The sequence below is a fragment of the Myotis myotis genome, unplaced genomic scaffold, assembly GCF_014108235.1.
Source record: "Myotis myotis isolate mMyoMyo1 unplaced genomic scaffold, mMyoMyo1.p scaffold_m19_p_14, whole genome shotgun sequence".
NCBI lineage: Eukaryota > Metazoa > Chordata > Mammalia > Chiroptera > Vespertilionidae > Myotis > Myotis myotis.
Genome location: NW_023416318.1, coordinates 17,291,590 through 17,313,407, shown reverse-complemented (window position 1 = coordinate 17,313,407; position 21,818 = coordinate 17,291,590). Strand labels below are relative to the sequence as shown.

General features: G+C 48.3%; 1 protein-coding gene and 1 long non-coding RNA gene across 4 annotated transcripts in view; one reads left to right on the top strand and one right to left on the bottom strand.

The window, feature by feature from the left end:
- Positions 1-12,088: 12,088 nt before the first annotated feature.
- Positions 12,089-21,818, bottom strand: part of SPRED2 (sprouty related EVH1 domain containing 2) — a 116,083-nt gene continuing 106,353 nt past the window's right edge. For all 3 annotated transcript variants that reach the window (XM_036334322.1, XM_036334323.1, XM_036334324.1), the window contains 2 exons: positions 17,284-17,433; positions 12,089-15,294 (listed from right to left, as the gene is read on the bottom strand). In XM_036334322.1, coding sequence (XP_036190215.1) covers positions 14,632-15,294; positions 17,284-17,433 — 813 coding nt within the window. In that variant the 3' untranslated portion in view covers positions 12,089-14,631. The remainder of the gene's footprint in view (positions 15,295-17,283; positions 17,434-21,818) is intronic.
- Positions 16,382-21,074, top strand: LOC118668932. Its single transcript, XR_004971813.1, has 2 exons — positions 16,382-16,794; positions 19,568-21,074. It is a non-coding gene; the product is annotated as an uncharacterized LOC118668932 (long non-coding RNA).

The window sequence follows — 21,818 nt, the reverse complement described above, 5'->3', positions numbered from 1 at the left end:
TGTGTGTGTGTGTGGGGGGGCATTCTCTTGTCACCTGTTCGCCTTCCCTTCACTAGAGTGAAGCTGGCTTTTTGTCTTATGAGGTTGATGTTTCTTCATTAGCCTCTGCTCTTTGTATCTGTCAGGACAGTCTTCGGTAGCAACAAACCCCAGATTATATGGGCTTAATGCCAAGGTTTTTTTGGGTTTTTAAAAAATATATTGTATTGATTTTTTTACAGAGAGGAAGGGAGAGGGATAGAGAGTTAGAAACATCGATCAGCTGCCTCCTGCACACCCCCTACTGGGAATGTGCCCGCAACCAAGGTACATGCTCTTGACTGGAATCGAACCTGGGACCCTACAGTCCGCAGACCGACACTCTATCCACTGAGCCAAACCTGTCAGGGCCCAAGGTTTGTTTTTTACTGACACATCAATCCCTGACTCAGGCCCCTCCTGTCATCTGTTCTGTGGTGACTCGGTGACCCAATCTGCTGTCATCTTGTGGCTTACCACCTCCACGGTGGCCTCTTAGGACGGCCTGGGGGAGGGGTACAGGCCTGGGGAGGGGGAGAGTGCAAGAGGACCGCATGCTGCTTCTTAGATGCCTCTCGAGGTCACTTCTATTCAGAGCCCGCTGGCCAGAACTAGGCAAGGGCCACACCCAATCGCAAGGGACGGGCTACTACATTAGGGGGCGGGGGGTGGATTGCACGGGTAACCCTGAGCAGTGTGTGCGTGTCTCTGCCGAGCCCACAGGCTGCATTAAGCGGGGCAATGACCACAGCCTGCGGGGGCTACTGTTGGTGATAGTGGATTTGGAGACCAATGTTAGCTTTTAGGCGCCACGCAATCGTTAATTCATCTGCAGAGGACTTTCGTTTTCTGCAACCATCTTATTGTCCAATAAAGCACACACACAGAAAACCCCGCACGGCAAATGTAGAGCTTCACCTTAGCAAATTCTTAGAAGGAACAGGCTCCTGAAACTGCCTCCCGAAGCCAGAAACGGAACTTAGCAGTAGAGCCGACTGTGTTAACTTCTGGACTCAGCATTCTGTTTCGCCAGACGGGAGTCTCATGCCGCTTTGAAGAACTGACGTTTTGCATTTCAGAGGTAGAATGCTCCACTTTTATACGAAGGGCTGTCCAACCTCAACCATGAACCTGCAGTCTGCCTGTGGCCGAGGGAGGGAATGAGGAGGTGCTCCCATCTCACGTGAAGGTTAGGACTGGAATGTGGGGTGCTTCCGGCAGGCCAGGCGGCAGCCGGGGAAGCTGCTGTCAGGCTCTCCCCGCATGCCCTCCCTGTGCACGTGGTCCCTGGGTCAGCCTGCCTCTTGTGGTCCTGGTTCTGCCCAGAGAGGCCACCACACCCACCCTGTGGCCAAACTGCAGCCTGGAGGTCAGCCTGACCCCGGGGACTCCCCGCTCTGGGCAGAAGCCTCATTGGTCCTGCCAAGGTATGTGTCAGCCTTGAAGCACACCACGTTTTGGGGACTTGAAAAGGCTGAATCCTAGAAAGACTGCGTGTCCCTGGCTGCTGGCCGTCCAACCAACCCTGGCCGGCGCTGGACTGGCCTCCAGGGAGCCCGAAACACCTGTTGAGAGCGCTGGGCCGGGCCCGCCAATCTAGCCTATTAACACCTATTCCTGGGTTCAAGTCAAACTCAGCAAAGCATGGCTTTCTCTCCTCCCCACACCCTGCCCCCCTGCACGCATGAAGCCACTGACACCATTTTTGATAGAAAAATGAGAATCTTTGTGGTCAGATGAGAGGAAGTAAATGCCCAACTATCCTAACCCCACCCAGACACACCCTCCTGAGGAAGGGGCCAGGAACCTGCACCTCCCCACTCTTTTCCAAGCATTTAGAACAAACTCCCAAAATACCAGAGGCTGAGTATAAGCCGCCTTTGCTGCCATCAAGAAGAATGATAAATCATGCAAAACAGGCAATTTATCCCGTCCCAAAATACTGCATGTATACTTACATTTGGTGTCATTTTACATGGCCAAGGTATTTTTGAAAAAAAAAAAAAAAAAAAATCTCTTTTTTTCCTAAACCAAAAACACCAGCTGTGAAACCCACTGCTTCCTTCCCGGCCAAGTCTGCACTGGTAGGAGGCGGCGGCAGCAGACGGCAGGCCCTGTGCTCTGAGTCAGGCCTCCCTCGGTGGCTCCCTGCCTGCAAAGCAAACTGAAAAGCTGGTGAATGGCACCTCGGGGCCTGCAGGCACGCAGGGAGGCCCGACACGTTTGCAGAGGCGCACACTCCGTTAGCAGAATGAAAGGCCGCTGGGAACATGTCTGGGCCCAGCGGGGCGAGGCATTTTCAAAGTGGCTTCTGCTTGCCGCATGGAGCAAGTGAGGAAGCCAAGACAGTTCATTCAGAAGGAGCACGCGAGAAACACACCACCACTTCCTGGCCCCAGACTCAGGGAGCACAGCCCCGTCCCATGGGTCTCCTTCGAGTCCTCGCTCCTTGCTTCACGCTGCACGGGATGGCTTGGTGACAGCCTACATCAGCTTTCAGGGCTGGGCGGACGTGATCAATTTTCTCTTTTGACGGAGACAGACTTTTCTGGAAGACACTCGAAAGGCAACCATAGTTACTAATGGAGCACGGCAAACATGAGACAGAGGTAGCCATTACCTAGGTGCGACAAAAGAGCAAAAAACGGGGGATGGCTTTTGCGTCGAGCCACAAATATTTATGGAACAACATGGTCTGAGAGGAGAGATGCAGAGAGAGCTTGCTAAAGTAAAAAGATAATATAAATAACCCCAAACCAGGAGGGCCAGAGTCAAGCACTCCAGGTGAGAGCAGGAGCAAACCAGGCACACCCGACACCCCCTCCCAGCACCTCCGCGGGTCCCCAGGAAGTCTCACACAGACAGGAAACCTGGCAACGGCTCTATGGCCAGAAAGATAAGGCCGCAGGCCAAAATCCCAGCAGAATTTTCATTGACCACATGGTCTGCTGGGATGCAGTTAGAAGAACAGCCTTGGATTTCACGCCATTGGTGTTGCCGGCTCTGAGCCAGAACAGGACAGACAGATGGCCCCCAGGAAGGAAGGAAAGAGTTTTGTTTGACCTGGTCCCTTTGTCGGCAATGATCTTCCACCTGGACAGGCAGGCGTTATCTTCTAGGTCAGACAGTTTCATTCTTTTTTTTTTCTGCCTCTCTCCAAAGCAACAAAGACTGCAATTCCCAGAACACAACAGAAGGGAAAGGCTAGAGGAAGTGTCATCCACAGGGCTAGGAGAGGGAAGGTGCTGGCACTGGCTGCTCAAAGGTCTGCAAACTACATTTGATTCTCCAGCCCCATCGGGGGTCCCAAGAGCTGAGCAGAAGCAGCAGCAGCCATAGGCTGCCTCCGAGATACCCCAGATAATGCTCACCAGGCAAGAAGGTCGGAGCGAAGCAGGCTTAGATCCACGAGAGGAAGCTGCTTTTGCCTGGTCGGGTGGCCAAGGCTGAGTCTGGATAGATAGAGAGCTCTCCGTTCGATGGAAAAATACCAACAAGAGGACAAGGAAAAGATAATAGAGCCCCAAGGAGAAGAAAACTGCTCTCAACACCCAGAGGCAGCAGATCTCTCTGAACATTGCTCTTCTACAAGAAACAGATGCGAATCTTTGATAACTGCGGTTCTGTGTCCTCAGAAAATTGCAAGGAGATATGGCCTCAATGGAACTGGCCAAAGCAGGAACTAGGGGGACCACACAGTCTGAGATAAGAGCGAGAAGCAGATACGAAGAGAGCTGGCTAACATAAGAAGATACCCCAGAAGGAGAAGCGCCGGGGTCAAAGCCATGTTTGGAGAGCAGACTTGACTGTTAACCGGAGGAAGAGGCCACAAACTTTTTGTCCTCAGGATCCCTTCATACTCTTCAACATTATTGAGGGCCCCAAAAAGCTCGTGTTTAAGTAGGTTATAGCTATTGATATGGTCCCGTTAGACACTAAAGAAATTTACAAAGTTTTTGCTAAAATTCACTTAAAAGTAACAACAGTAGACACTTTGCATGGTAACAGAAATAAAATTTTTAATAAAAAAAATAACCGCTTTCTCCAAATGAAAAATATTTCAGTGAGAAAAGAATCACTAGCTTATATTTTGCAAATCTCTTCATTGTCTGCCTAAGTCCATGTTCGGCAAACCGCGGCTCGGCAAACCGCGGCTCGTGAGCCACATGTGGCTCTTTGGCCCCTTGAGTGTGGCTCTTCCACAAAATACCACGTGGGGGCGCGTACATACAGTGCAATTGAAACTTCGTGGCCCATGCGCAGAAGTCAGTATTTTGTGGAAGAGCCACACTCAAGGGGCCAAAGAGCCACATGTGGCTCACGAGCCGCAGTTTGCCGAGCCGCAGTTTGCCAACCACTAGCCTAAGTGGAAGACAGCTGTATTCTCTTACCTGCTTTTCTATTTTTTTTTATTCAAATACAGTTGACATTATATTAGTTTCAGATTCAACATAATGATTAGATATTTGTACATATTGCAAAATCAACACCACAATAAGTCTAGTTAACATCTATCACTGCACATAGTTACACATTTCTTTATGAGAACTTTTAAGATGTACTCTCTTAGCAACTTTCAAGTATATAATACAGTGCTATTAACTGGAGTGACTGTGCTAGGTGTTACATCCCCAGTACATAATTATTTTATAACTAGAGGCCCGGTGCACAAAAATTTGTGCACTCGGGGGGTTCCCTCAGCCCGGCCTGTACCCTCTCACAGTCTGGGACCCCTCGGGAGATAACGACCTGCTGGCTTAGGCCTGCTCCCGGGTGGCAGAGGGCAGGCCCAATCCCTAGGTGCAGCCCCTGGTCGGGCTCAGAGCAGGGCCGATTGGGGAGTTGGGGCGCCATCCCCTGTCACACTCAAGGCAGGGTCGATGGGGAGGTTGTGGCGCCACCCCCTGTCACGCACAGAGCAGGGCCCATCAGGGGGTTGGGGTGCCACCCTCTATCACCCACAGAGCAGGGCCGATCAGGGGGTTGGGGAGCTCCCCCCATCAGGCACAGAGCAGGGCCGATCAGGGGGTTGGGGAGCTCTCCCCATCAGGCACAGAGCAGGGCTGATCAGGGGGTTGGGGCGCTTTCCTCTGTCACAAACAGAGCAGCGTGTATAGGGAGGTTGTGGCCCCACCCCCTGTCACACACAGAGCCGCAGGGCAATCAGGGGGTTTGGGCTCTGCCCCCTGTCACGCTGATCCTGGTGCCGGGAGGCCTCGCAGCTCCGCTGATCCCAGTGCTGGGAGGCATATTACCCTTTTACTATATAGGGTAGAGGCCTGGTGCACGGGTGGGGGCTGGCTGGTTTGCCCTGAAGGGTGTCCTGGATCAGGGTGGGGGTCCCCACTGGGGTGCCTGGCCAGCCTGGGTGAGGGGATGATGGCTGTTTGCAGCTGGTCACACACCCTTCAGGGTGGGGGGTCCCCACTGGGGTGCCTGGCCAGTCTGGGTGAGGGGCTGAGGGCTGTTTTCGGGCTGGGGGTGACTGAAGCTCCCAACCGCTCCTTTTTTTCTTTTCTTTTTTTTATTCTGGGCCAGCTTTAGCTTTGAGGCTTGGCTCCAGCTCTTAGGCCTCCGCTGCTGAAAGTAGGTTTCTGGCCTTTGCTTACAATGTTGCGATCCTGCTGGCTGAAGCCAGGCGGACTAAAGCAGGTTTCTGAGGTTTTGTTTAGCTTCTATATTTGTTACAATGTTTCAAACTGCCAGCTCAGAGGCCTGCAGCGGCAGGCGGGGAATGTTGGAGTCCTCTGTCACTGAAGCAAGCAAGCCTCATGTTAGTTTTAAGCTGCCTGGCTGCCGGCCGCCATCTTGGCTGGCAGTTAATTTGCATATTGCCCTGATTAGCCAATGGGAAGGGTAGTGGTTGTACGCCAATTACCATGTTTCTCTTTTATTAGATAGGACTAGAAGTTTGTAGCTTTGATGACTTTGCCTACTTCCCAACTCAGGCCTCTGGCAACCACCAGTTTGTTCTCTCTTCTCTGTATCCATGAACTTGTTCTTTTTAGATTTCACATAAGTGAGATCACATGGTATTTATCTTTCTCCTCTGACTTATTTCATTTAGCATAATGTCCTCAAGGTCCATCCATGTTGTTGCAAATGGCAAGATTTTTTTTTAATCGTTAAATAGTATTCCACTGTATACTATTCCATTGTGGTGTATACCACAATATTTGTAGCCATACATCTATCTATGGACACTTCATTGTTTCCATGTCTTGGCTATTGTAAATAATGCTGTGATGAATATTGGGGTGCATATAGCTTTTTGAGTTAGTATTTTGCTTCCTTTGGATAAATGCCCAGAAATAGGTATACTGGATCATATGGTAGTTCTCTTTATTTTTTATAATGTTTTCTGTAGTGACTGTACCAATTTACATTCCTACTCACAGGGCACAAGGTTTCCCTTTTATCAACATCCCCAGCAACACTTATTTCTTATCTTTTTTTAAAAAGGCTTTTAAAAAATATGTTTTTATTTTTATTATTATTTTTAAATATATTTTTATTAATGTCAAAGAGGGAGAGAGAGGGAGAAAGAGAGAAACATCAATGATGGGAATCATTGATTGGTTGCCTCTTGCACACCCCACACTGGGGATCGAGCCCACAACCTGGGCATGTGCCCTGACTGGGAATTGAACCAGGATTTCCTGGATCATAGGTCAACACTCAACCACTGAGCCATGCCAGTCAGGCAAAAAATATGTTTTTATTGATTTTAGAAAGAGAGGAAGGGAGAGGGAGAGAGAGAAACATCAGTGAGATAAAAACATTAACATCAATTGGCTGCCTCCTGCACACTCCCTGCTGGGGATCAGGGAGTTGATCTGGCAACCTCTCGTGCATGGGTTGACGTTCATTGAGCCACACCGGTGGGGCTATTTCTTGTCTTTTTGATAGTAGTCTTTCTAATAGGTGGGAGGCGATACTTCATTGTGGCTTTGATTTGCATTCTCTTGATGATTCATGATGTTGAGCACCTTTTCATGTACCTGTTGGCCATCTGTATGTTTCCTTTAAAAAAAGTATGTTTATTCTCTGGCCCATTTTAAGTTAGATTGCTTGTGTTTTTATTATTGAATTGTATGAGTTCTTTATATATTTTGGATATTAACCCCTTAGCAGATATATGATTTGCAAGTTATTTCCTCCCGTTCAGTAGGTTGCCTTTTTATTTTGCTGCTGGTTTCCTTTGCTGTGCAGAAGCTTTTAGTTTGATGTAGTCCCACTTGTTTATTTTTGCCTTTGTTGCCAAAAGTATCATCAGCAAGATCGATGTCAAGGAGCTTAATGCCAGTTTTCTTCTAGGAGTTTTATGGTTTCAGGTCTTACCTTCAAGTATTTAATCCATTTTGAGTTAAATTTTGTATATGGTATAAGATAGTGGCCCAGTTTTATTAATCATATGAGTATTCTTTTATTCTTTTGCATCTGTCCAGTTTTTCTAACACCATTTATACCAAAGACCACCTTTTCCCATTGTATATCCTTTATTGTAAATTAATGTACCATATGTATGGGTTTATTTCTGGGTTCTCCATTCTGTTGCATTGATTTATGTATGTTTTTATGCCAATACCATACTGTTTTGATTACAATAGCATTACAATATAGTTTGAAATCAGGAAGTGTGATACCTCCAGCTTTGTTCTTCTTTCCCAAGGTTGCTCTGGCTATTCAGGATATTTTGTGGTCCCAAATACATTTTAGAATCGTTTGCTCTATTTCTGTGGAAACAGACATTGGAATTTTGATGAAGTTGCACTGAATCTGTAGAGTGCTTCAGGTAGTAGGGCAGTTTAACACAAATATTAATTTTTCCAATCTGTGAGCACAAAATATTTTTCCATTTATTTGTGTCTTCAGTTTCTTTCATCAATGTCTTACAGTTTTTATTTGTACAGGTCTTTTACCTCTGATTAAATTTTATTCTTATTGGTGCAATTGTAAATGGGATTTTCTTCATGTCTTTTCTAGCTCTTCGTTAGTGTATAGAAACACAACAGATTTTCATATATTGATTTTTATATCCTGCAACTTAACTGAATTTTTTTTATTAGTTATAACAGTATTTTGGTGGAGGCTTTAGGGAAATTATATATAATCTGCAAATAGTGACAGTTTTACTTTTTCCTTTCCAATTTGTATGCCTCTTCTTTCTTTTTCCTGCCTAATTGCTCTGGCTAGGATTTTATGTTGATTAAAAGCAGTGAGAGTGTACATCGTTGTTTTGTTCATGATCTTAAAGGAAAAGCTTTCATCTTCTCACCATTGAGTATGATGTTAGCTGTGGGCTTATCATATACGGCTTTTATTATGCTAAGTTTTGTTTCCTCTATATCCACTTTGTTGAGAGTTTTTATCATGAATGGATATTGAATTTTGTCAAATGCTTTTTCTGCACCTATTGAGATGATCATATGATTTTTATCCTTCATGTTGTTAATGTGGTGTATCACATTGCTTTGCTCATGTTGAGACATACTTGCATTCCTGGAATAAATACCACTTGATTATGATGTATGATCCTTTTAATGTATTGTTGAATTTGGTTTGCTAATATTTTAAATTGAGAATTTTCTCTTTTTTTTAAAATATATTTTATTGATTTTTTACAGAGAGGAAGGGAGAGAGATAGAGAGTCAGAAACATCGATGAGAGAGAAACATCGACCAGCCGCCTCCTGCACATCCCCCACCGGGGATGTGCCCGCAACCCTGGTACATGCCCTTGACCGGAATCGAACCTGGGACCTTTCAGTCCGCAGGCCGACGCTCTATCCACTGAGCCAAACCGGTTTCGGTGAGAATTTTCTTGTAATGTTTAGAATTCAGCAGTGAAGCCATATGGTCCTGGACTTTTGTTTGCATCTTGGGAGGTTTTTTTGATTACTGATTCAATTTCTTATAAGTCTGTTAAGATTTTCCTTTCCATCCTGATTCAGTCTTTATCGATAGGTTTTATGTTTCTAGGAATTTATCCAGTTCTTGTAGGTTGTCCAATTTGCTGGCATATAATTGTTCATGGTGGTTTCCTCTGATCCTTTATATTTCTACTAGAGGCCCAGTGCACGAATTCGTGCATGGGTGGCGTCATCCCTTGGCCTGGCTGGTGATCAGGGCCAATTGGGGCCAGCTGGCCAGGGGGAGGGATCACGGGAGGTTAGCTGTGGGAGCACACTGACACCAGGGGGAAGCTCCTGCGTTGAGTGTCTGCGCCGTGGTCAGTGAACGTCATAGCTATCGGCTAGTCCTCCAGCTGTAAAAGTCACTTAGGCTTTTATATATATACACGGCATCAGTTGTAACGTCTCCTCTTTCATTTATGATTTTGAGTCCTCTCTTTTGTTCTTGGTGAATATAGGTAAGGTTTGTCCATTTTGCTTATCTTTTTTTTTTTAAAGCTATTAGTTTCATTGTTCTTTTTAAGTAGTCATTTTAGTCTCTATATCATTTATTTCTGCTCTGATCCTTGTTATTTCCTTCCTTATACTGATTTGGGCTTAGTTTGATCTTTTTCTAGTTCCTTGAGGTAGAAAATTATGTTGTTCATTGGAGATCTTTCTTGTTTCTTAATGTCAGTACTTATGTGTATAAACTTCCCTCCTGGAACTGCTTTTGCTGCATCCCGTAAGTTTGGGTATGTTATATTTCCATTCTCATTAGTCTCCAGGTATTTTTTAATTTCTCTTTTGATATCTTCTTTGACTCATTAGTTCAGTAAAATGATGTTTAACCTTCACATATTTGAGAATTTTTATTTTCTTGTAATTGACTTCTAGTTTAATATCATTGTAGTTGCGAAAGATGCTTGATATGATTTCAATCTTGCATTTATTAAGACTTGTTCTGTGACCTAATATATGACATATCCTGAAGAATGTTCTATATGCGCTTGAGAAAAATGTGTATTCTGTTGCTTTTGAATGGAATGTTCTATATATCTGTTAGGTTCATCTGATCTACTGTATCATTTAAGACTACTGGTTCCATATTGATTTTCTCACTGAATGATCAACCCATCGATGAAAGGGAGGTATTAAAGTCCCCTACTATTATACAGTTGTCTATTTCTCCCTTTAGGTCTGTTGATATTTGCTTTATATATTTAGGTGTCTCTATGTTGAGTGCATAATTATTTACAAAATATTATATTCTCTTGGGTTGACAGCTTTATCCTTATGTAATGCCCTTCTTGTCCCTCATTGCTCCTGAGGGCTCCAGCCAGCCTGGTACACTTCTGCAGTTCTCACTTAACATATCTGGGAGGGGCAGCAAGGAACCAAAACCTAATTTAGAATTGCAGAGGTTAAAAAATCTCAACATGTAAGTTGTAGGCCTAAATAAGTATAAAATATTCACAATGGATTCAGCCTCCTGTGCTTCAAGAGAAAAGGGGGAACTGAGGGAGGAATTAGCATTTGGAAGTGTATCCTGTGGACTATATTCTCACTACAGCACATCATTAACCTTTGTGTTGTGCGGAGGGCAGGTATAATTCCACTTGTTACATCTGAGGAAACAGGCTCAAAAATGGTTTTGCTAGTAATGACAGACTGTCCAGTGACTTTGATCGAATTCATGTAGTTTCTCTACACCTGATTCCTCACCTGTAACATGGAAAGACACCAGCTCCTCTGCAGAAGGTTAAAGGAGACGACGTGCCCAGCTCCTGGCTGAGCACAAAGGGCACCAAACACGATGGGCTATTCCAGAGGCAGCCTGAGGGGCCTGAGGGAACAGGGCAGACAGGGTGAGGCTCTTGACTGGTGTCTGCTTTTCAAGCCTCAAAGCAGGAAGGGAGGCAAGTATCAGAGCGAGGCCTGGAAGGGGCTCTGCAGTCACCTGAGCTGAGGCCTGGTTCAGTCCTTGCCTCATGTGATTGCATGGTCACCTTAGTTACTGACCCTTGCTAAGCTTCCGTCCCTCGACCGGAAACAGAGGTAGCAGGAGGGAAATACCTTGGGGGGCGGGGGGGGGGGAGAGGGGGGGTCCATGGGGATCAAGGAAGATTTTAGGACTCCTTCCCCACTGCAGTTCTGGAGGTGCCTTCCAAGTTCTCTCTTTCTCTCTCTCTCTCTCTCTCTCTCTCTCTCTCTCTCTCTCTCTCTCTCTCTAAATCAGAACAATTTATTCAGGATGGTCATAAGTAAATTGTTCTGGTAGATATATTTTTTTTAATCCACTAATTCTATTTCAGAGCAATCCCATTATTCCTTTACTATCAAAATAAAAGTTTTACATTTGATGTTCCTACTTCCTCCATGTTGACTCTTCACCCCACTATAATCTGGTTGATGCATCTCCTACTCTAATGAAATGTAGCTTTCAAGTTCTCCAGTAATCTCTTGCTTACCTCTCGCTTTCTACCTTCCAGCATCTCCTGTTTCTTTTCACCTTGGCCAGTGGCCTAGAAGTCATTCCTCCCTGCAGGAGTTAAAACTAAGATGGAGGGGCCCCTCTATACATCTTTTTAAGGCCCTTCTCAGTTCTCTAAAGGAGCCAAAACTTTCCTCTGTGACCCCTAAAGAGACCCCACACCTTATCTGCTCAGGATTGCCACTGTAACTTCTGAGCATCCAAAGAGCCCGTTTGGAAGGGAAAGTGGTCCAGATGTCACTGAGCAGAAAAGTATTGTGAGGAGACCAAGGGTCTTGCCGTTTTAACAATTGTTTTTGGTAGAAACTGTCTTACACACACACACACACACGCACACACACACGCACGCACACGGTTTAGCAGGAATTGGTGGAAAACAACTGGGAGGAAGTACAGCTGTTCCCTCTGAGGAGCTCGCCGGGGGAAGGCAGGCCTGGGAAGAGGGGGTGTTCCCCGGGTGGTGACATACAGCATTCCTTTCACTTGAGGCAGCTGAGCCGAGGAGCTGCAGTCTCCCCTTGGGAATATGACTTCGCCGGGAAGGGCCTCACACACACAGACCTGTGCCCCCACATCCTTCTCCAAGAGAAACCCCTTCCCATCCTGTGTGCGCGAACTCCCGCACCAGCAGAGGCTCCGATACTGCCCCATCTCTGGCCCGACAAACAGCCCGAAGTCAGCGATCTCGTAGGATGTGTTTATATTTACACGGTACATTTTAAAGCAATGGCTACATTGGTCATACATATTAGAAACCATAAAAAAAAAGTTAAGAACTTAAAATGTACATCATACACTTGTATATATATTTTTTACACAGAGGTAAAAAGGGTTATTATAAAAAAATCAATACAACAGGGTTTTTAGTATACAGGTAAAGAATGAATGATGCTTCAGGCACTTTAATTTGTTAATGTGAGCAAATAGCTTGGGGAGGGGGGGAGGGGGGGAGGGCACGGGTGTTGGGAGAAGCTTCCAAACAGATAATCTTTTGGTTAATGTTTTTGTTACCACAGATACAAAAATAAAATCTGAATAATTTCTTTCAAATGATTGACGTCAGTATGGCAAAGCTGACTGGGAAAATACTACACACTGTTCAGCTGCAGTGTGGTGATGAGAGAGAGACGTATTTACATAAATGTCCCCATGGCTGTCCTTGTGCCCTTCACCGCTACCTTCACAAACCAAAAAGCATAGGCAGAGTTAAGATTCACTGGCATAATTCTTCAAAGGGGTGGACCAGGACAGGGGTGAAGGGAGAGAGAGAGAGACAACAAAATAGAGCCGACAAACAAAAAGCTGCGGGGATATGTGTATTCTTACTGAAATAAATAGGGGCACTGGAACTGAGGTCTAACAAAACATACATTAGTGTTGTGCTTTGTAGAGAGGAGACCTTGAGAAAGGCCTTGAGGAAAACCCTCAGGGCGTGGGGGTGGTCTCTCAACAACGTTGGGAGGCTGGCCACCATCCGCTAGATGTTCCCCAGGCAGGGAAACAATGCTCTTTTCTCCCGTCACCAGATTGACAACTCTCTGGTCCCTTTCCAGACCGAAAGGCCCAAACCAGTCACTCCAATCAATGAAAACGTCTACCGACTATCTCAGAAGCACAGAGGGCATTTGAACCGATGATCTGACTAAAGAAGTGCGACGGGCTCTCAGGAGAGCTGCAAACATTCCACGAAGGTAAGCACGGCTAGCACTTTCCCGCACGATGGGAAGATTGGAAAAAAGTCCCTTTCCTTGAGGACTGGTGTCCTGTGTGCCATAGAGAAGGGAGGGGGAAGCGAGGCGGGAGGGAGCAGGCCATGCCCTCAGCGGGCAGTGACCACGGGAAGATCATGGCGGGAAGAACAGTGTTTGACAAACCTGCCCCTGTGTTCTCCACGTCGTTCTGATTGTACTATGCTGGGCACAGGGAAACCACTCTTCTTTCTGCCCTAAGATTTGGCTATTCCTTGCAATAGATTAGAAAAATACTCTTTTCCAGCTAATTCAAAGCCTCCTACGTGGCAAGGCGACAGAGAGCCCTAGCCTGCTGACTCAACCGTTTGTGCACACCAAGTGGCAAGTCTGGGTTTGGAGCTGCAGGAGAAAGACACTTGGGCATCGGAGGGGTTTTTTACATATGGCCTTGTTTTTTCCTAAGTATAAATGAAGAATTTGGTGACGTGAAACTGAGTCCAAAAGAAAAACACAAACCCACGTGCAAGATGCAGCCTACCACTCCTCAAATTTACAACATTTAGAACTTCCCCCGTTAACAGAAAACCCCCATTGGGGAGAGGGGAGCTCCTGTAGTTTTATTTACTGGAATCTTAGTGTTTCCCAACACTGGTTTGTGTTTAAATGGAGTATTTGGTTTCCAAAACAGCAAGCAACTTTTTTACTTTATTCGCATTTTCTTCCAATATTGCTAAATTTTTTGGAAGTGGTGGCGACACAATTTTAAAAAGTCCTACCTTAGGGGTAACTGGGGAGACTCGGGGAAATCCGGAAACCTCCTTTCTAGCCCTGGCTAGAGAGGCTGTGATGCAGTTTAAGAAATTTTCCTGATTCTCCCAAGTTAATCTGAAGTTAAGGCTCGATTCTTAGTCATTTTCCGGGTGAATGTTTGCATCCTGAAGAACTGGCAGATTTGGGGGCGGGGCGGGGGCAGAAAATGATGATGGGCTCAAGATAGAAACTGCGGCTTACATGGGAAATTTGGCTTTAGAAAAGTTAGACCGATCTTGTTTGTCAGCTAGCTCACCTCCTAGACAGCAACTAACGCGGGGTTAAAATACTTCTGGTTGGGTTTCATCGTTCTGACATCGCACTTCCAGGAACCCGGTGATGCTTGTTGGCAATAGGCAAGCTGAGCCAAGAGAAAGATAGTCTTCGATGCTCTTGGAAAAACCAACTACAAGACCCATCAAAAAAACCCCCCAAAAACAGTTCCGCCTGCAGGTGCCTTTGAACTGGAAGAGGTGGGCAGGAAATCAACACAGGTATAAGACAGTTAGCTTGATTACAGATTATTAATACACGAGTCTCTGCGGGGGGGAGGGGGGTCCTTTCTTTAGAACACTGTGCAGGGATGGATGAGTGGCTGGGAGGTGCAGAGTCCACCGGAGGGCTCCCCAGGCTGGAATGGCGCCCCAGGGAGCAGGGGAGAGGATGCGAGTGTGTGGGAGACAAGTTCCCTGGTGGCTGTGGACGGAGGGGAGGGAGGGGCAGAGTCACACGGCCGCCTTGTGCTTGCCCCCGCAGCACCTGCACATCACCCCGCAGTGGTAGCAGGCCCGAAGGGGCAGGTAACAGCACATACAGGGGGCCAAGAAAGACAAGGCAATAAGAGCCATCCACCGGAGGCAAAACTTCTCGTCGCTAGTGTCGCACGAGCAGGGGTCTGTATAGTCGCCCTCGGGGTCCGACATACAGTGATAGAGCAGGCTGTCCGCACACCACATACAGCTCACCCGGCGGATGCAAGTTCTCACGGAGTCGGGCGCGTCCTGGCAGTGGCCCCTCCGGTTCTCCTCGTGGTTGAACATGTCCCTGCAGTACTCGCACCGGGAGCGCTCGCCGTCCTCCTTCCGCCGCCGGGATTTGCCCCGCGAGGGCTGGGTCTTGATCACGCCGCCCCCGCGCCCTTTGGGGTCCTCACCGAGGCCGAAGTCCGAGGAGTCCACGTAGGGGTAGTTATAGTCGTGCTTGGGGACCTCGCCCTTGGCGAAGCGCACGTAGGAGTCCGCGTCCTCGGCGGGGTCCAGGGCCTTGCGCACGGGCGCGTGCCGGTAGTCCTCGTAGCCCGTCACCCAGACCTTCTCCCGGGGGTTGATGCGCACGATCTCCTCGTCGTCGTCCGGGAAGCTCACCTGGCGGTAGGGCCGGGGCATCGGCTGCCCCAGGAGAAAAGAGACAGTATTTTACAACAGTGGCAAAAAAAGAGAAAAAAAAGAATCCAACATGTACCTTTCACCTTGCAAAGGCATTTCTGGAAGAAACTGACCCGTCCTGTAATGACTGAACATCTTATGGGTCAAAGATGGATTTCAAACTGTGAGTCTCAATCCATTCCTGGGTCGGGAGTCAATTGAATGGGCAGAGACCAGCTTTTATCCTCCCCCTTGTTTTGATTACCATCTAGGTGGGAAAGTGTGCCCATTGTAAGAATAGTTTGAATTTTCAGAAGCTGGACACACCCAGGTCAAGAAGCAGAAGGTGAGGCTGCCTGCTAGCCTGATTTCTGCCTGGTTTTGGACAGTATGTTCTCTGTTGTATGGTCAGCTTTTTTTCTTCTTCTTCTTCTTCAGTGAAATAGACGAATACTAGAGTACACTGCATGTTAGAGGGGTAAGTACTTTTCATAATCTATGTGTATACAATACGTGAGCCATGGGTCACCATATAAAATGCATTTCTCACTGCGGATTGTGTTCAAAAAAAGCAAAAGGGGGCTACCAGGAACTATAAGAACCGTGTAATCTGGTTGGGAAGAGAAGATGCCCAGATAACAGAAGGTTAAGAGCGCAGGCTCCGGAGGCCGGCTGCCTGTGTTCGAATCCCGCCAGGATCGCACAGACAGTGAGCGACAGAGCTGGAACCTGGGCCTAGGCAGCTAAGACCCAGAGCCACACCCTCTAGCCCCCACACCCCAACTGCATTCTCCCTTAGGGCCAAGAGTCCTCTTAGCGGGTAGTTGGTTTTCCACCTTTGAAGTCCTTTGGGCATGAAGGCTCTTTAAGGGGGAAAGAGCATGGTTCTGAGCAAACCCACTGGAGTCCAATTCGGGCTGTGCAATTTCCCGGCAAGTGGCTATGCCTCAACCTCAGTTTCCCTGATTGTCAGACTGCACAGGGCTGTTGTGAATGGAGAGGAGGAATCTACGCAGTGTTCGCACTGAGCCTGTCACACGGGCTGTGCTCGATACCGGCTGCCATTGCCACAGTGACAGCATTTTACATGGCAGTTGGGTTTCCCCATCGCTTCCCACCAGACTGTGAGCAGGGCTACCTCTCACACCCTTTGCCCTATTTCCCTGAGAGTCTTGACATGAGAGATTCCTGGGCTTCAGAAAAATCACAATCCTGTAGGATTTCAAAACGGATCTTGGGAGCTGTCACAGGCTTTGCTAATTTTTTATTTTGCAAAGTAAGGAGAGCCAAGAAGCCAGTTCTTATGGATTGCTACCATAATTTGATTAAAAAAAAAATTTTTAATGCCACACTATTGGAAAGCATACAACAAAAAGATTTTTTAAAAGAGTCATATAAACCTAGCTTTATGTTAACTGTGCTCCTTTTTTCTCTTTTCAAAGCAGACCGGTGGCCACATCACCCTGCACGGGCACCAGTCCCGGCCCCACAGGTTGGGAACCTACTCTGCAAAACAGCCACTTGGTAAATATTTGTTGAATTATTGAATTCCAGACTCCATCTCCCTGAGCAGGCCTGGGCCTGCAGCCCGAGCGGCCAGGGCGTGAGCCAGGTGTGCAGCGTTCTTCAGGCCTGATCGGGGCTTTGTGCTTTCACACCAGGCCGGGAGGCCCTCTGCAGGGGGCAGCACAGCGCGTGGGTGAGCACAGACTGGCATTTGAATCTGTTCCACCAGGGACTCGATCTCTCTAAGCCTTAGCTTCCTCATCTACAAAGTGGGGAGCCGAGGACCTGCCTTGTGGGGGGAATTTGTGAGGATTAAACGAGATACAGTACAAGGATTCTGGCACATAGAAACCTCTTAGCAAGGGGAGCTGCCACCACTGCCAGCGATGTGGGGTGGGGTGGCACAAAGTAGCACGGAAAGGGGCCTGGGCTCGGGGAGAGGAAGGAGGCCTCCCAGCATTGGGACACCCACCCCGAGGACCCCCCCGGACGGAGACTGCCGCTCACCTGCTCGAGGTGGTAGTGGTCCGTGGGGTACGGGTCGTGGAGGTGGCCCAGGGTGTAAATCCTCCGGTGCTCACAGGATGTGGGGGAGGAGATTGTCCGGGTCGGTTGTTCCCTCTTCTGAGAGGAATTAGAAGAACTGTCTGTAGCTGTCTGTTGAGAGGGAGGTAACCAAGAGTTAATTTGAAACAACCAAACCCTCGCATGCCGTCTGCCCGCCTTGTGGCATCTCGCTGGGCTACCCGAGGCGGGAGGACCCCCGAAGGGCGAGATTGTCTAAACATGATGTGGCCGCCAGACCCTGGAAAGCTGGGTTTGTTTTCTCGAATGTGGGAGCAGCGACCAGGCTTTGGGGCCGGGCTTACGACAGCAGGCCTCCCGCGGGTGCAGCCCTGTTGGTCAAGGATGGTCGTCCCATTTGTAGCGCTAGTTCCAAGGCACTCCGGCGAGCAGCGGAGGTGCAGACACGGAAAAAAATCAAACCCAAATGTTGACATGTGCGGCTAGTCCCAGCCTGAGAGAGAGAGAAGGATACCGTGGGGTATCATGGGTACTGGCTCTCCAGACATTTTACAGGCCATCTTTGGGGTCCACTTTAAACTGGCAGCAAGATGGACGACTGCAGAGGGGTAAGGCTGCCATCAGTGAGGAGGGGCTGGCAGAGCTGTCTCCCCAGCAGCGGTATCCAGTTCAGCCCGGAGCCTACCTGATGGTGTCTGGGAAGGTGAGCGGATGTTGGGATGGACTGTGGCCAGAGCGCAGGGGGGTGCCCACCGCCTCCCAATATATCTACCACCTGGGTGCTTCATGCTCCCAACTAAGACTCAACGAAGGGGGCCAGGTGATGGTCACCCTCCACAGCCACTCCCACCCCCCACATGCTCGTAAAAGACTGTGAAGTCTTTACAACCAGGGCACCCCACCTTTCACCTTCATGGCGTTGGGGACCCTTCCCCACCTCCAAACAAATGAAAAGGTTTTTCTTGTATCCAGGAACTTCTTCCTCTCCTTGGCTGGCTGTTGCTTTCATAGTCCCCTTATCTTTTTATTCTACATGTCTTTTGTTCGTGTCACAAATCCTTTTGGGGGAAGGCAGGGTTTAAACAAATGGACTGATAACTTATTTTTACCCCTCTGCCCATTTATAAAGAAGTAAATGCTCAGAAAAATGGGACTACAGGTATTTAGGAAAAAGAAGACTCATTTCCATTATGCAATAAACTGCTGTTAATTTTTAAAACTTGGCGGACATGTGCAGCTTCCCTATAGGGACCCAATCTACCTGGATTTTTCCTATTGGTTTGGTCCAAATGATGCAGGGCTGATGCCTGTGTCCAGTCCCTCCACCCATGGTGGCTAATCCAGATGTGGACACATGGTCCTCTCAGGCAGTACAGAAAGATTTTTGATGGAGAGTTCAGAAAAGATGCTGACTTTTTACCTCAAGTTAAGACCTACGGGTCCCGTAAGCCTGGAATGGTGGTGAGGGCACTGGGGAAGCACCTTCTGGATGAAGTGAAGCAAAACCTAGAGAGGGCCACCCCCAGGGACACCATCTGGGCTTTGGGGTCCAGTCAAGCCTGAATCCTGACCCACTGTTCGGTAACTTAAGCCAGATGTGTTGGGCTCACCACGTGGGCGCACTTCTCCTCCCTCCCGGTCCCAGCTCTGCGGCAGCAGCTCCACCTGCGTCACTCCCCTGGCCTCTCAGTGACCCTGACTCCTCGCCACACGGGTGGGGTGACCTGGGCGTGCAGCCTGCTACCTCCCTCCTCTGCCTCTTGGAAGCCACCCAACTGGCGAGCAGCCATTCTGGGGACTGTGGGGCCCACCGTGGGGAGGCTGCCGACCCAGCACCCCTGTGCCTGGCGGGGCGGGTCCTGAGACACCCGCTTCCTGCCGATGTCAGCCCGGACCATAAAGGGTCCCCCCAATTGGTTCAGAACTCAGATAGGAAAGAATTACTATTAAATATCAGTAACTGCAAGAGACCAAGCTGACACGCAAGAATTTTTCCCTTTCTTCCACACTCTGCTTGTTGTCCAGCTCTCACCCACTCTGCTGTCGATCCGACAACAAAGCCCAGGACTCCCGCGTTATGAGAGTGGGTACCATGTGCCAGGGGCTGGGTACACGTGAACCATCGCAGGTAAAATATCGTCTCCACATGGCACAGAGGAAAACAGAGGCAGGAGCTGCTGACCGGCAGTGGCTAACCCAGATGTGGGCACCCTGACCATCAAGCCCCCTGGAGTTCAGTACCCCTCACCCTGCTTCTCACACGCAGGTGAGCCCATTCCAACGCCGCCTCTGAGAGGAACTGTGTTCACCCCAACGAAAGTACAACCTCACGTCAGAAGGTGCACCCTGCGTGACAGAACCCAGGAGATAAGGGGATGGCGTCACACGATACAAAGGTTCCCAAAGATCTCGGTAAGTACTTCCTGAATAAGCAGATAAGGGCCCTCAGTATGACTCAGATCTCAGGGGTTAAATTCTTATCCAACACCCACATGACGGTCATCTCTGAGGTTAGAAGCTACCCGAGTGCTGAACCCGGTAACATGCACTCAGCACTGAGGTCTCGGGAACCAGTTAACACCTCGCGCTCACCTCTGTGTTAGTCAGCTGGTACCCTCATCCACCCCAGGGCCAGGTTAACAATGTGGAGGAAGTCATTCTGAGCAATGGGGCACACCCAGTTTTCCCGGTATTCGTGAGCCAATCAGAAATGCCCCCGCCTGACCTCCCTAGGCCCAAACAGCCCTTCCCCCCTGCACGGTCAAGTGCAAAGCTTCCCAAACGTGAGGCCGAGGAAGGCCTTTCAAGGTCTCCTAACCGAGTGACGGGTTTGTACAAAGGAGCAGGAAAGCCAGCAAACTTTGAGGTATGCCCACGGCTCACCGCTTCCCGAGGGCCCTGCCGAGGGTACGGCCTGGCCCAGCGCACAGCCTCCCCTGCCAAACTGCTCGGTGTGGGTCTGGACTCTGGAGAGGAGAGCCTGCCAGAGAGGCTCCACGGGAAGCCAAGGTTGTGTCAAATCTATACTATCAGACAGATCGTGCAAGCGGTGTGACCTGCCGACAAGAGGAATGTCCTATCAGGGCATCTCCAAGAACAGCGAGGGGGAAATACCTCCTGCCCACATGCACCGCTGACCTAACTGCTCGTGGTTTCCACTCACAGCCGGAGGGCAGCAGCCACCGAAGCTGGGCGCACGCGCACGCATCCACAAGCAAGATTCGCGAATGTCACTGTTACTTGTGTGCACATGCTCATGACACCTACCCATCTGACAGCTTCTCCTTCGACTCGGAAAGACTGCGGCTGCGTTTTAAACTCGCCCTGCTCTCCGGAGGGTGTCTCTCAACTGTTGCAGGCTTGAACTGGGGAAGAACAACAGCAGAGGCCCTCAGCCCCCCTAAGAGGGACAGCTTCAGCGCCAGGCTTCCCCGAGCCACTGCACTTGCCCGGGTCTCCTCCACAACCGCCTCCGAGTTTGACTGACTCAGTGTCAGTGCCCATGATGAAAACGATGTCCAAGGAACAAGTTTGCAACGTAACATGAGGGCCGAAGAAAAGAAAGGTGATGGGATATTATAATGTTAAATATCAGGGTCTCAGCTCCGGCAGACTGGATTTGAATCATTCTCTGCTAATTATAAATGGCATGATTTTGGTCAAGTTAACGTCTAACTCCAGTTTTCATTATCTGCAAAAATGGAGCTGAAATTGTCCTCAGAGTTATTACAAAAATGAAATGAGATTAAACATCCCCATTTTTTAAACTGTTACTGCCGATTACAGAAAAGTTATTAATTCTGTTGGTCCGGTATCTGGTCACCTTGCTTAACTCCTTATAGAAGTTCACGTTTACATAGTGACTTTGGGTTTTTCTCAGTAAATCGTGTTACCCACAAAAGATAGTCTGGCCTCTTTTCCAGTTTTTATACCTTCTTTTTCTTATTTTATTGCAATTTTTGCCAGGGCTTCCAGCATGATGTGGAAAAACAGAGGCGATAGTGGCCCTGCTTGTCTTTTTTAAAAAATTGATCATATATATTTTTTTATTTCTTTATTGATTTCAGAGAGGAAAGGAGAGAGAGAAACATCAATGATGAAAGAGAATCATTGATCAGCTGCCTCCAGCATGCCCCCTACTGAGGATCGAGCCTGCAACCCAGGCATGTGCCCTTGGCTGGAATCGAACCTGGGACCCTTCAGTCCGCAGGCCAACACTCTACCCACTGAGCCAAACTGGCTAGGGCACCCTGCTTGTCTTTTTAAAAAGCACTTTAAAAAATAAATTTCCAATGATTACTGTAAAAACTCACATGTTTTGAGTAATTAACAAGCTTGTGTGACCCTCTAACAGGGCAGTAAGCCGAGACAAGACCTTGATAAGGAGAACAGAGAAAGAACAGGAGAGTGGGAAGGGAAGGGAGGTGGAAACGAGAGTTCAGGGTACTGAGATGAAAGGGTGGGCACTGCTAACCTTAGAAACACTGAACAGAGCCCCCATCAGCCTGACCAAATCC